General features: G+C 35.3%; 1 protein-coding gene and 1 long non-coding RNA gene across 7 annotated transcripts in view; one reads left to right on the top strand and one right to left on the bottom strand.

Moving 5' to 3' along the window:
• Nucleotides 1–7586: 7586 nt before the first annotated feature.
• Nucleotides 7587–12879, bottom strand: LOC136852143 (uncharacterized). Its single transcript, XR_010857083.1, has 3 exons — nt 12841–12879; nt 12376–12512; nt 7587–8016 (listed from the first exon to the last, which is right to left on the bottom strand). It is a non-coding gene; the product is annotated as an uncharacterized lncRNA (long non-coding RNA).
• Nucleotides 12880–13081: 202 nt separating this feature from the next.
• The window catches only part of Not3 (CCR4-associated factor Not3), a 78069-nt gene continuing 75210 nt past the window's right edge, over nt 13082–15940 (top strand). The window contains exon 1 of one of the 6 annotated variants that reach the window (XM_067127198.1): nt 13082–13529. In XM_067127198.1, the coding sequence (XP_066983299.1) occupies nt 13505–13529 (25 nt within the window). In that variant the 5' untranslated portion in view covers nt 13082–13504. Of the gene's footprint in view, nt 13742–15940 lie in introns of all 6 variants that reach the window. The other 5 variants (XM_067127196.1, XM_067127195.1, XM_067127199.1 and 2 more) reach the window with 5 other exon arrangements.

Raw genomic sequence — 15940 nt, 5'->3', positions numbered from 1 at the left:
AGGGGACAAATGAGAACCATCAAATCTTTTAATTGAAGAATATTAAGATGGTCTTTAACTGATCTTTCCAGAGATTGCTGCTATTTGTTTTATTACCATCCCAGTGCTGGTTTCATAACCAAGTTCATCATCAAGGTCTCTGTCCTTCCACCATAGAGCAATACTTCTTAATCGCTTCACCCTTATCTCCTCTTATGCAATGCATTGTTGACATCAAACACCATTACTGACAATAAACAGTGAATCCATTTCTGATAAAATCTTTACCATTAGTTACAGACAAACAATGGTACCAGAATTACGCTGACTTCTTCCCTGAATCATTCTCATATGAGATTGGACAATCACCATTAAGAACATTCTGCTGCCCTCCACTGTCTTGGAAGAGTTATCAGTGATTTTTAATCCTGAAAATCTTACACTTTTGAAAACTTTTGTGAAAACATCTCTAGGCCAAAGAATACTACCTTTTACTCCAAGCTATTTAACGTTCTTCTGGAATAGCAGACTCCAGTAACATGGGTTCTCCATACCACCATTTGAGCTTCCATTAATATGATAAAAGATAAAAGACTTCAAGCAACTGATAACTTAAGAACAAGATGTTAAGATGTTTAAGAGAGTCTCTGTAAAAAAAGATCCAATAGAAGAAATTCTAACAGGCAATGAAGTACATCAACAACAGTGCATTATTGCAACATGGACAGATCTAGAGACAGCCATCCACAAAGGCCAAAGTCAGAGGAAATAAAATAAAAGGTTAACAGCCTCCTGAAAATTGAAAAAGTTTTATATCATGCTAACTGGCATCAAGATAGTGCAGCAATAAGATATTTCAATGTTTCTTTGTTGAAATAGTGAAATTTTGCACAAGAACTAGACACCTGTTTACAAGGAATACCACTACTTACCTTACTGTGTATAGAAGCTAGACAGATTGCTCACTAACTCTAGATTTTACCTTATTTTTCATTAGAACATCTTTACCATTTGCTAGCAGACTGGTGAAGGTTTGTTTCCATACTATTTTAGTTTATTAGGTTTGGGTAGCTTCCCAGTATCAGTTTACCCTTCACCCTCATATTCAGGCTAGTGACTGGCAAGAAAAGTAGAAACAATAATTATGGAGAAATAATGCCGGTCTTCAACAGATATACTATTAGAAGATCTTGCATTCTGTGGTTTTAGATCCTAAAGACCCATCAAGCTGGACAATATACAACTTGATTTTCTAAGACAGAAAATTTGGTAAAATGTGTGTTGTCAGACTAAAAGGATATCACATATAATGAGAATGAAGGAATTTCATGATAGATGAATTTTATTATGACATACTCTCAAACTAATTCAAAAGATAAATTTTATTATGACATCCTCAAACTGCTTTCAAAAATGCCCCAGACCATGCTCTAAAACAACACCAGAAACAAGTTTACAAACTGAAAATCCCCTTGACGAGATTACAATAAACAAAACAATAGCAACATAACATGAAAATGGCTGTATATGATGTTCCAAGTTAATATATTAGTAACAATCATATAACTGAGTTTATATCAGCAACAGAGTGATTACAGCTTTTGAAATCCACTGGTTCCAGCAAAATATTTATTTATACAACTGACTGTAATGCTAAATAAAGTAACTGGTTTAAAATTATGTATCTGTATTATGTGCTCATCACTAACAATTGAGTTTATTTATTGGAAAGATATGCAGTACTGAATACATGATTCCACAATGGTTGCACCTTTATCAGTCTGGAAGAACTATGCTACATAACTACTGCATTTGTTATGAATTCTGAAATACTCTTATAATCATCCATCAAGAAGTTTTATGTCTCTGATGACCTCAGGAAAAAAACAGCAAAAATTAATTTTTATTTCTCTTGTGAATAAAGTATAGAAAACTTCTTGTTCTTAATTTTAAAAAACTGGTTGATTGCTATCTGATATGTATTTATACTACTGAATTTACCTTCTGATCTTAGAAGTAATCTTTTGGATATAAATAAAATGCTAACAAACCTTGCCTGGAAAATACAGTAAATAATTACAACATATGGAAGTTACTCTCCAGTAACTTTAAGAAAAAGCTTTAGTTCACAAGAACTGAATATGTGTTAAACAGAAAAGGTCCACCTCAACTTTTTGAAATCATAGCTCACTGAGTCAGAATCAGCATTGTCATCAAGAAATTATGTCAGAACTGATTTCCTTATTTTTATTCTTTCTTCTGTTCAGTCAAATGTAACTAACACTCATGTATTAAACAAGAGTGATATTCTACATGTCTGTATGTCATGATGGAGACATGCACGCATTAGTAAATCCATGTGTCGTACTCCAAACATTGTGTCTGAAAAACCTGCAAGAGGTGATAGGCTCATAAATCTGGCATAGATGTAGCTTGCATTCGAGATATCTACACTAAGAGGTCAAGACATGCTTTATGAGGGTGAGTATGATGGTGAATCTGGTTCTCTGCCTTTTCTCAGATTGAGGCAGAACTTGATGCTAGTCACGGTTTGATAGCACATTTAGTGAGGCTTATACTAATTTGTGAAGTCTCTTAAATATTTAAAATTCTGAGGTGAAAGAATTGGCATTTAAAATTACTTGCATCAGCCAAAAAGAGATAGTGCTTTTAGAAATTTTGCACTTAACTGCTCTAAATTATGTAAATAAGAGTGAACCCACCTTTCTAGAACCAGAAGTGGGAAGAAAGAATTCGCCCGTGCCTTAGCAACAAATCCTGGTATGTAAGAGAGCTCAATATTCCACCAGTTTTTAATGTGAGAGCCAGGATGGATAAATGGATAAATCATCAGTATGGCCTCAGTAAACTTTCATGACAGAGTACTGGAAGGAAAGATGTTTTTAATGCAGTTAAACTATTGAGGAGGGTGTGGTCTTTCAGTCAGCGAAAAAGGGTTAAACATCACTAACAAGACAGGATGGATTCATCGTTCCAGTGGCAACACATCTCAACTAACTGGATGAACCTTCCATGGAATTAGCATCTCTGATTTTAAATACCCACAGGGGGCCAGATGGACAGCCTTTTGCAGCAAAACAGACATCTCACTCTGTGCAGATATAGTAAAAAGTCATATGCATGATAAGTGACTTTGAGAGGATTATCCTTCCTTGAATTGCACCAATTACTGAATAAGAACCACTTCATTTTGCTTGGTAAAGTCTAGAGGGTGATCCCTTTTGTTGAATAATGATGATTTCTTCAGCTTCAGCTAAACCTTCAATGACAGAGGTCTCAGAATTTGATAGTAACCATGTTTATCATTAACGAGTTTCCTATTGGGTCTGATAAGAGCAATATTCCAGTAATTTTTCCCATGATGGAAAGAGCCGTGGATAGTCTACCAAGAGACTCAAGAAATGAGAAACCAAACCTCTTGTGGCCAAAAGGGGACAATGAGAACCATGACTGCGTTGATGAATAACAGCAACTGGTCTTTCACTGATCTTACCAGAGAGAATGTAGGAAAAGTTTAAATCTCCAGGTCGTCCCAGGGAACCATGTTGCTGGGCCCTAGAGTGCTGTCATTTGGTCATGTTAGTCATAAATAGACCAACTCTTAGGGTGCTCGAGACCCTTCATAACACACCTGCCCATATGTAGACTAAAAGACCATTCTGACAATGACCCTTGATTCCTCTGACTGATAAAATCTGCTAACACATTGTATTTCCCTGGGACAAACAATGGGACCAGTGTTACGTTTACTTCTTCCCAGAGAAGGTTCTCCATTGCCAAAGTCCCATTAAGAATTGGTTGTGTTTAGTCCCCACTGTGGAAGAGTTATCTGATGTTATGCCTGAAAATCTTGCTAGAAAACTGTTGTGTGAAAGCATTAAGGCCAAAGAAACTACCATTTAGCTCCAAAGATTTATGATCACTGTGAAATCATTAAATAAAAACATTGGTTGGCTACATCTTACCACCATCTGAAATCTGTTAGAATCCCTCAAGAATTATTGACTTGAAGGTCCTTTAAATGTGTAGATGTTAAGATGTTATGAGATGGAACATTTTTATACCACAATCTCCAAAGAATGAGAGATTTAAAAAAACTGGCATATTTCCAATAGATTTCTCCCAAACCTTTGTTATATTGGTCTCTGTTGCGATAATGTGGCAGTCTATTATGACAGCCATCCACAAGGAGCCAAAGTCAGAGGAAGTCAACAAATTACACAGCCTCCTGAAAATAGCATTCCTCTTGTTATGCACTGAACTGGCTAGAGAGCAAGCCAACATCTTCCTATTCAAGACTGATGCCTACCTCAGGCAAGCAAAAATCCTCTTAGCCTTAGATATGAATTTAATGCCAACACTCAGACCTGCAAGGAGGTGGTAACTGTGTTGAGGACCCACTCATGCCAATCTAAGAGAGCCAGGAGCTCCTCCAAAAATCTTGTTACTATTCACTTTGTATGAAAACAAAATCACTGACAACCAGGAAGAGTCTCTACCTAAGGCCTCCAAACCTGTAGGGGCATTCTTGTCGTACAAAGTATAATTAACAAACTTGTAGAAATGTCTGGACTGAGCTTCAGGTAAAAGGAAGGTAAGAGGGGTCATCATTTATCTATCAAAGCCACCTTCATTCCTCTATCCTCCATTCTTGAAACAACTTCCTTACGAATAGTAAAGTATCAAAACCCACAGTCACAGGGAACTCCAATCTCCAAAGAGAGTTTCCCACTTATGTCACATAATTCATTGTTGCATTTGAAGATATTGTAAGAGACAAAACCTACCTCTCATTATTAACCCTCTGAAACTTAGTCAATTACTCTGCCTCAAAAGAGAAAAGCTTTATCATGATGAATAAGAAGCACTTCATCGTTGTCAGTCATGACATGGATGCCTTCTTGGTCATCTCCAAAACACTGCCTTTTCTCAACTGAAGCTAAATGACGGCTGGCAAGAAGGTATATCCTGAACAGATAAAGATGAAGGATACTTGAAGTTTTCCATCGCTAGAGGGTAAGGAATGATCAAAATCATGCTCATATGAAGTTTGAATCAAAGTCTCGGAAGTCACATCAGAATAATCTCTTTCAGTAAAACTTGAGTGGAAATCACAGGCAGAGGACCCTATCCTAAAGTTAATTTCCTACCAGGTGTAGCCCTATCAAGATTTGCCTGAAAGTTAGAACCAGTATGTATTGAAATGACATAAAAAAATATCAGATGAGGTTAGCAACAGGGTTGATCTGAGCTACTAAAGGGAACTAGCAAGCAAGCCTAGAATAAATCAAATACATGGCAAGAGGTAGCATAGTGACAGCATGAAGAGGCTGGGGCAAGTGGCACAGGCTGAGTGAGGCGTAGGAAAAAGGAGAGCAAGCCAGGTGGTGTGAGTCGGTAGAACTGTGAGAGTGGTGACATATAACACCTGGGATAGCTGAGTCTGTGGAAAAACTAGGACCTCTAGAATAAGAGTTGCTGTAGGACACAGCAGCTGATTAGGAGACTTATTCAGTGTTGTGCAAGTCTGCGCTGTGAGTCCTTACTTTGGGAATTGGGGGTTTTACTCTAATATATATTCTCGGAAAAAGAAGTGAGATGTGCAGTACCAAAACATTCTGCTCATTATCAAAACCACCGAGAGGGACAGAGATTCAAGTCATGACCTGGCTCCTTAGGGTGATGTGAAGAATGTTGTAAAGAGCATTTTCCTTGCCTCTTTAGATGGTTTGAGTAAGAGCCATGATTATGAGGAGATGGAGCAACTACAGTCATCAGCTTTATGAGCATGATTACTAGAAGATAAGTGACACATGGCCACACCATCTGTTACTTTCGATACATGAGGAGTGCATACTACAAAAGATAATCGTGAATATGACGAATAAGCCTTAGTATGAAGAGTAATCTCGAGTACAAAGTATATGCCTCTGAATCAAAGCGCTCCTTTACCAGAAGAGTGACACAACTCAAAAATTGCTATTTTTCAGGAGAAGCATTTTAAAGTTTAAAACACTCTATACTCTCTATAGTGTAAAAGTGACATGTCATGCCCTCTAGCGGTTCGTATTACAAGTACAAATAAGACTTTTTTATCACAATATTAAACAAAGAACGGGCTATCTGCTAGTATCAATAACTCAAAAAACAAATTTTTTGAGTTGTGTCACTCTTCTGGCAAATGAGCGAAAGGTTTTGCTGTCCAAACCTTGTAGTATTGTTGTAGGACCATGACTCTTAACAGCTGAAAGCGGGTAACAAAAGAGGAGGAGGGAGAAGTGGTCACATGCAGTGTGTCAGCACTCATAAATGCTGAGCATCAGAAGATAAACACTGTGGAATAGGAGCAACATACACCTCAGCCCTTTCTGACATTATTTCCAGCCCACCAGTGGAAGGATACCTCTAATGTTAGCATGAGAGGGATATGAGGTACATGGTTAAACATGCCTTGTAGAGGTTGTCAAAGCTATGAAGATTTTGTTTTAGATTTTTATGGAGTTGAGAATACAATAATCTCTAAGTTTACAGGAGTTGACAATAAAGTAAACTTTAAGCTTACTGAAGTTGAAAATACAATACGTAATATCTTTTAAGTTTATTGAACTTAGAAGTTTCTGGCACTGGTAAGACTTCCTGTGCTCATATATGACACAGAAGGGACTTCCAATGCAGAAGTGTTGAGCCCCTTCCCTAGAAGTTTTGGACCATTTGTATTGTAAAATGTCCTCTGTAAGGCCACCCAATCCATATATGTTTGGAAAGCACACTTGACTCATGCATGCACTGCAGAGTAAATTAGGGTCTTTTTCTCTACTAATCATGAAGGCTCTGGCACTGTTGACCAGGAGCTCCTGTTGACGTACAGTGAACTATATTTTACTAGTCCCAAAATAATGAGCAATAAATGGACATTCACTAATTAAGGTGCTAAGTAACAGGATAAGCTAAGACATGGAAGCAACACGTTATCACGATCTCTGCTAAAATTGGTGACAAAAATTTAATAATTATACCAGCCAAAGTGAAAGTAACACTCCTGACTTTGGGAAACAAAATGCATTGACCAAGAAAATTTTTCATATTGAAGTCCATTATAGTACTCAAAGGCTTTGCAGACACTAAAATTCATGACAGAAACGTGTTACAGCTTACCAACTTACACGTTAAGCTAAATACAATTGAAAAAATATTAGTAGGCTAAACAAGAGAAAATTGTGAATGACCGTGCAAGGCGCTCATTCATTAACGACCATAAATTAATCTGCCAAAAACCATCACCTATATACAGGGGAAATCTATACATATACTCGTACGTAATTGAAAAGGTGGCCAGAATACCTCTTATAATGTCATGAACAACCAGCAAATCACATAAACACTGTTCTTACGGAACTGCTTACCTGCACAGCCACTTACAGCAGGTGTTCAAGTCACGAAGGAACGCACACACAAATAAGCTTAAGTGAAAATAAGATAATTACCATCACCAAATGAATCAAAGAGAGACAATAAAAATGGTCATGGTATGGGGTGAATTGATGAATCAAAATTATTACAACAGAGACTACATCAAGAAATTTTTTGGGGAAAGAGATGACAGGAGTTAATCATACGTCAAACAGGTAGAAGCTGACCTTTTCACCAAGTGTGGTGTTCAAGGACCTCGTATGCTGACTTATTCAGATAGGTAGAAAAGGGGAGTCTTCTTTTTCTGGGACATATCTAGAGACTACTGATACCACAGATTATGCTAATGGAAAGTAATAGGTTTGAAATAAACCACATCAACATTTTAAAGGCATCTATTTACTCTCATTTATTTAATTCCTAAAAGTGCTGAAGTTTACTTACATTAATGATGCTGACTGTGCATAATTCTTGTTTAAATCTATTTGATGCTTAAAACATGGTTGCAACTTTGTTAATCCAACGTTAACCTCGTGACTGAGACTGATTAAACTGTAACAGACTTGGATGGCAAATATTCCTCTCTCCGGCTCAGCTACACTAAACCTGGAAAAATTTACATCGATGTTAGTGGAAGCTTCCTATTCTCTTTGAAGATAGGCTAATCCTCGAAGTATGTGGTTACCATCTCCCCTACCCCAATTCTTTTTCTCTTTCATCCTCTCTTTACCACTTAAACATCATATGGTCTTCTCTTTCATTACCCCCCATTTTTCACCTCCATGCTGACTCTTTGACACATCATCCTTGAATGCTCCTCATTTTTCATATACTCTTTCAACTTCGATACCTTCCACCGTAGTCCATTTTCCAACCAGTTTCCCGTGATGCGTTCTCCTTACTTCCTCCTCATCAAACTCACCTGTCTTGATCATACTTACAGGTACGTTTACGTTTTCGCCCTTTCCTCCCCAACCTGAACTTTTATTTATCTTAACTTTTAATTCAGCCAAATAAAGATCAGAAATCCAGCCACTCCTCTATCACCATTACATCCATCAACTTGCTCTTCCATGCTCTGGACTAATACAGATCCTAACTCACTCTTCCGTCAGCATTCATTTCATTCCCAGAGGTGCTTTTTAGTAGTTTTTTTTTTTTTTAACAATTTGTTACCAAACATCAAGCGGCTTCCCAAACATTTTTTTCCCACAAGTCTCTCTCTCTCTCTCTACACACACCCATATATATTTGCATGTAGAGTGGTGATTTTTTAATCCGGCTCACTTTAGAGAAGCATAAAAACAATGGGTATAAGCAGGGAATACAAAATGTTGAAATGTTTCCGTTTCCCGTACAAGATTTACAGGCTGCTCCAGAAGCATGAACTTGCGCTGGCTTGCGGCCAGCTGAAGGTACAACTATATTTGGCAACAGTGGAATATGAGTTCTGAAATTTACAATTTGCAGGGCTCCTCAAATAGAGGCGCTAAAATAGCCCTATGAAAAGGTCAGAGTATGATGAAATCGGTGCAAAACTACGGTCCACTGGCAAAAAGTGGTCAATAACCTCAAGCATTATTGGTTCCTACGCACTTGACCCGCTGAATTAGCATTTCCATACCGATAGCTTCTCATTACCAAAAACATTACCTTCCGTGATTACCATTTCCAAACATTCAAAACAATCCAGAGATGGACGATACAAAAATCTGTGATATCTGTGATTAATAAATTAGTATAATCGTTCACCGAAGCCACCACTGAATTTCAACGAATGAAAATTGACACGTAGAAAATCAGGATATATATATATATATATATATATATATATATATATATATATATATATATATATATATATATATATATATATATATATATGTGTGTGTATATGTGTGTGTGTATGATGTATATGTATTGTGTAACTAAGCCTTCAAAATTTTATAGTACTATAACTAATTACGTCAACAAAGGTTACTGATAAACAATATAACGTCAATACTAAGCAGATAAAATTCTACAGACAAAAACATTACATACAAAAACTTGAGCAACAATAATCAGACACTCGTATTTCTTTTAAAATCACGATGGAAAAAGTAAAAACTGCATGAATTGAGACGAGTCTAAGCGCCTCTAGGCAAGTAGCTACCAATTAAATGGAAGTAGGATTAAACGCTTCATCTTCAGGAACTCTGAAAAAAAGGAGAGTCATCACCGCCATTCGAGGACCTTGAAGGCTAATTAATCCTTGTCAGTCCGCAAGAAAACATTGGGTAATTAAAAGAAATCGACAGGGAAACCATGATAAAAGTGGATGGAACAGTCCTCATAAATCCTATGCTTCTCAGTACTTTCTATAGCAGAGTATTTATTTTTCTGAATTTTCATATCACTATCATTTCATAAGAAAAATATATTTTTATTTTTATCGGTCAAAAACAAGTCATCTGGCTTTAGAGAACAGTTTAAATTTAAAAATATAACATGAACGCGTATTTCTAATAACAGTGAACCATTAGCATTGAGTTTACTTGGTGTGGTCGTGCAGTTTATGAATGATAAAATTTAAAAATGTTCAGTTCCCTTTTGAAAGCAAGATTCTCTTCAACGCTACCGTAACACGCTCTGTTGAAACAACTAAAAGACATGAAGGGAAATTACACATATTCAATAATGAGAATAAAACTTGCGTAATCAACTTTGAGCCAAGGAACAAGTATATTACTCATCTGAGTAAACGTGTACCACAGCAGGGTAACACTAATGTCCTGACCAACAAAAAATACCTTTACTGTATTTGTCAGGTAAACTGACATTAAATTAAGAAATGTTTTAGATTCAAATATTATATATTTTTAAGAGAAATGAAATAAAAAAAAATGAATTTTTAAGTCCCTATAATATGACTGAAATACCGGAATACAATATCCTGATTCATAATTTGTAAAAACACAAAAATTCATATTGTAATAAATATGACAGACATATTAATATGGAATGTCCAGATTACGCGATTTTGAAGGCTACTGTAATCGAGACTTATTTTAGGAAACTTAAAAAATTCATATTTGAGATTAAGTACAAAATTTAAATTTGTAGTTTAACAAACATTCAGGAATTATTGTGAACACATTAAAATGTTTTGTTTAATAATCTTGAATGAATTCGGTTGTTTGATTTTTGATGACATGTGATCACAGAATAAATAAATTAGACTAGACAGTGTCAGGCCTGGAGAGGCTTTATTTGATCATTATGTATACGAAGGATGGTGACAATATAATGTTCATGTTTACTGGAATATACTAAAGTATTATTTTATACTATACATTTAACATAAGGACATAAGTAAAATACTAATGAAACAGGTTGCAAAATTAATGTAAAATACTTAATAAATATATTGTATATATTGTATATGTATGCATAATACATATATATATATATATATATATATATATATATATATATATATATATATATATATATATATATATATATATATATATATTATGATTACTATCACTTTTGTACGTGATTCATTTACCACACATTACCACAGGTGAAAAATAAGAAAACTGGTGGTAATGTGATATATATATATATATATATATATATATATATATATATATATATATATATATATATATATATATATATATATAATCAATAATCGCTGTTCATCACATTACTACTGGATTAAAAAAAATTTTTCTAACATTATATTTAAATAAAAATCATTTATCAATCTTTAGTTAATTGACTAGATAAGAAACATAAATACATTATTTTATATATATATATATATATATATATATATATATATATATATATATATATATATATATATATATATATAACCAACAATCGCTGTTCATCACATTACTACAGGATTTAAAAAAAAAAATTTCTAACATATTTAAATAAAAATCATTTATCAATCTTTAGCATAAATACATTATTTGATTATATATATATATGTATATATATATAATCAACAATCGCTGTTCACCACATTACTACAGGATTTAAAAAATTTTTTTTCTAACATTATAGTTAAATAAAAATAATTTATCAATCTTTAGTTAATTGACCAGATACACATAAATACATTATTTGATTTGGTCAGGGCATGGTTGTTACCCACCAATCCATCTTCTCAAAAGTCCTAGTTATAAACATTTGTTTTCCTATTTAATTTCGAATTCTCAGTCAAATAGACTAATTACACGTCCTGCGTTGACACCGTGTGAGCAAATGTCCTACAGAACAAGCCCAAAAAGGCTTAAATGTTTATTACATAGCGAGCTTCCCGAGAAGAAAAGGTCCATGGTTAACAAAAGAACATTACATATGTTAGTTGCTGGGTAAAAACCTTGGCCCACTGTTAGAGGAATTCATTCGGTATAAAACGTCTTCCATGGCGCGACACTGCAATATGGATATTTCCCATGGAAACAACCAAGTCAACATTCCGACCAACTCGGAAAAAAAAATTTACCAACGAAACATCGACTGCCTCTGAGATAACTTAATAGCTAACCCCAGTTAATGCCGAGGTTTTATTATTTCCTTTCTTTTTCATTTGATAAGACCCCTTTTGTTTTTGGTTATAAAAAAATAGTTCGTTTACCTTAACAAACAATCTTGAATAGGGTAACCTACTTTCTAAGGCCGAACCATTTTGAACGAGAAAAAGCTGCTGCATTACAGTAGACTTGGTTTGGTGGACTATATGGGAAGTGAAGCCTTGGAATTCACAGAAATCAAGCCTAATGGCCACTGAAGTGACCGGGAGGGCAAAATTTCTGGTACTTCCTGCTACGCTACTCATAACAAAAACCGGTCAGGCTGGAACATAGGGAGGACAAGCAGCAACACGAATCCAAAGCAATAACTCAAGTTACATTATTACTGTTATCAGTACAACTTTCGACAGATAACTGCCAGTTAACCTACGTGGAATTAATAAGAAATTGGTGTCGATTCGAACATTTACATCCTTTACGTATCCTGATTTTAAGGGATTTTTTTTTTTTACTCATTCACGAACAATCTGGTTCCACAATCAGATTCGTGTTGGCTTGCTGCAGCATCTGAAAGAAAAACTAGTGTAAAGTAATCAGTGCATCTCACACGCCTCAGAACACTAACATATGGCATAAAACGAAAATAGTCCATGTTTACAAATGCAAAAGTTACAGACCATTGTAGGAAAACTACAGACCGCAACGTTCATAGCCAATGTTTTGGTTGTACACTGATGGCCTTGTCAAATGTCATTTTAACTTTTACCTCAGCGAAATTATTCAGTAATGAATCAGATTGATCCGACACAATAAACACCCATTTATTAATGTTTAATCAGTAATTCAAACTATCAGCACAATAAAATATATGATGTAAAAAAATGAATTATAGTACGGCGATCAACGGAACATCCTTCCTGTAGGGTTTCTTTTCTCCAACTGAAATTGGTTAGGGTTCCAATATTTGTCTTTGTTTTCGTGTCACTTTAAAACTTGCCCGAATTCAATAACCATTACCAGAATAATTCTTTTAACTATAAAGATCGTAACATTTTCAAGTTTAGGAAATTTAAACATTTCCTTTCAAACTCGTAATATGCATTGTAGTTTTGCAAAGTATTTGTAGTACTATACAAGAAAAACGACAAGGAAGCTTTTAGACGGTATAGTCTCAAAATATCTCGAATCCTTTTGTGTTCGAACAGAGAGTTTATTTTCCGGGAAAGAAGCGTAATATTAAACAACACGTATGATGAAAAAGTCCTAAACACGTTAGAAATCAGTGATGTGGAGATTGGAGTGGAAATGATCAACTTCGAGTAAAGTTATTGATATAAATATATTCTCTCCAACCGTGGCTCGGTCGGTGCTCGGAACCCTTTGTGTTCGGAAAGGCTTCTGCTCGAAGCTTGAAGAGAGTGAAGCTTTTAGATGTTAGCCATATTGTGTCGGTGGTGTCAATAAAAATAATAATAGTGATTTTCTTCAATTTTATCTTGTATGTGCAAAGGCTTCTGGCCAAGTATGAACACTTTTCTCAACAGACGCTCCTCATAGCAATGGCGGCATCTAGGAAATTACAGGGTGAGTCTGATAACCTAAAAATCCCGTCGAAATCTGAAAGGTACCAAATGAAAGGCTGTTTACAATTTGTAAACACTGCCACCTTTAGTTATTAAAAGCTCTCGGTGGTGGCAAGCCGCCTTCCCCGCTCATATTTTGGGTCTCCGCCGCGTAGCGACTGACCAGAAGAGTCTCTGGAAATAGAAATGAGAGCAATATGAAGGATTTACAAGGTACAGTTGTTTCTAGACGGCAAACTGACTGATGATGGAACCCAGCTGACCTCTCTCTCTCTCTCTTTTTCTCCTAGCCTTAGACCTCTCGTTTCTTTCTCATTTACGGGATAGGAACCGAGGATGTGCTCGTTATTTTGTGTCGCGATTTCTGTTTTGGGTTCTTTTAAAAAGTGGTTAGACCGGAGGCTCTTAGTATGTCGAATATGTTACCCTAGGTCGTTGCTAAGAAATTGGTGTCCAGGTAAACTAGGTCCCAGCTACAGAAGTTAGCCTATGCCTAGTTATGTTTTGATATGTTGGTGTGTTTCTGATGGTGAAGCTAATTTCAGTTTATTGTAAACCTGGCTTGTGAAAGTAGCTTATTTTAACCTGTTGTATTTGTGAATGTATTGATTTGGGTCAATTTCTAGGCTGTTTTTAAGTGTGATTTTTTCATGTTACTGAAACCGTTCCAGGGGAGCCAGTGGTTTGTTCATCAGGATTCCCTGAAATAGGCCTCATTACCCACCAAAACATCGATCAACAAAATGCTGTATTCTCTAAATTAATTTGCTTTTTCACTATAGCTTTTAATTCATTTTATTTTAGGATGATAAGTTTACACTCCACATTATCAGATGAGTGGTTTAGTCAGTGTAAGCCTGAGGAGTAATGGGCATGTTTACATATATTAATGAAAACCTACAGTGGTCATTATTATCAAGCAAGTTATAGCTTAAGCATGCCTTCATTCAGTCTTTAATTTTAGATTTTTTTTTTTTATTTTTACAAAATTAAACCATGTAAGTATCAGTTTAAATATTATACTACGGTCCAAAATTATTGTTTTTATTCATTGAAGATGGAATTGAATAAAGGGTAGCCTAAGATTAATGAGAGGGAATATTCAAATATGTTGTGCAAAGTCGTTGACCTCCTTGCAATTAGGAGTTTATATGATATAAATGGCATAGCTTCCTGACTTGAGACGATCAGCTGACGACCCTTGAATTCTTGGAAAACAGGAGTAAGAAGGGCATTCTTGTTTAGTTGATAGAAATGAAGTGTCATATTTGGCTAGTCTTGTGATTGGTGGCTTTACAAAATAATGTTAGATGAGGCAGACGATTGTGGCCAAAATTTTTCTGCTTTGGGAGGATAAAAAGTTACATTCATGTGTTGTTTTTTTTTTTTCTTAGATTAAAGTGAAGACATGGTGGTAGGATATTAATTAGGGAACATGTTCTGTAACATTTTTTTAGATGGAAAAGCATAAGACAGCTTAGGTAATTAGTAGGTATAACAAGATGCTCATGAAGGATTATATATTTATACATTGAGAGGTTTCTTGCTGTGAGACCCGTGGAATTTTTTAGTTATCTTTTGCAAGTAAAGCTGTTTACCTTTTTCCACCCCTTTCTCTTTGCAGAAAGATTCTCCCTTTAACTCCAGATAGGTTCATTTTGGCTTCTCCATTTTTAGCGAAATCTAGTAATACTTGTTATTTTATTTTAAAGCCACCAATTTATTTAATTTGAATGGTAATGTTTTTCCTTGTACTTAGAGTAGTGTTTCGCTGTTTAGGTAGGGCTGTTATAAGGTGTGGATAAATATGTTCTTTAAAAGAATCAAAATACAGTATTTGAAAATGCATGTATATTATTCCCTTATATTTTTTTTAGATGGGAATATAATTACAAAAATGCTATAACACTTGAATTTCTTGCCAAGTACATGAACCATGTGCTGCATTTCTCTGATTGCTTATTTAGTGTTTTAATACTTTTATCTGACCATTGTAATTGGTGCAAATGCATAACAGTTAAAGGGACATCCCCTATGGGTAAATAAACAGTTGCATATAGTCTGAAATTATTAAACCACACAATGATTAGTTGGAATATGTTTTGTATCAGTAATCAGTGTCAGTCACAGTATACAGTATAAAGAAAAGATGTCAGTAGGTCAAGTTGCACTGATGCATCATAGCCATACCTTTTCATACATAACCTTGGGTGCCAGATCCTGCATCATCTGGTATGGTGGACCCTAACTTGACTTTACCTATAGTGCTGGAAGTCATGCATTACAGGAATGCATGCTAACCTTAAATAAACCATAGAAGTGAAACATGTATCATCCTGACCTAAACTGGCACTCCAGTTAAGGAGGTGCATCTCTGTCTCTCTTTAGCATTTTACACAGCATATTCCTTTC

The sequence above is a fragment of the Macrobrachium rosenbergii genome, chromosome 25 (genome assembly GCF_040412425.1).
Source record: "Macrobrachium rosenbergii isolate ZJJX-2024 chromosome 25, ASM4041242v1, whole genome shotgun sequence".
Classification (NCBI taxonomy): domain Eukaryota; kingdom Metazoa; phylum Arthropoda; class Malacostraca; order Decapoda; family Palaemonidae; genus Macrobrachium; species Macrobrachium rosenbergii.
The sequence above is the reverse complement of the archived record's forward strand: the minus strand, read 5'-3'. Positions and strand labels throughout refer to the sequence as shown.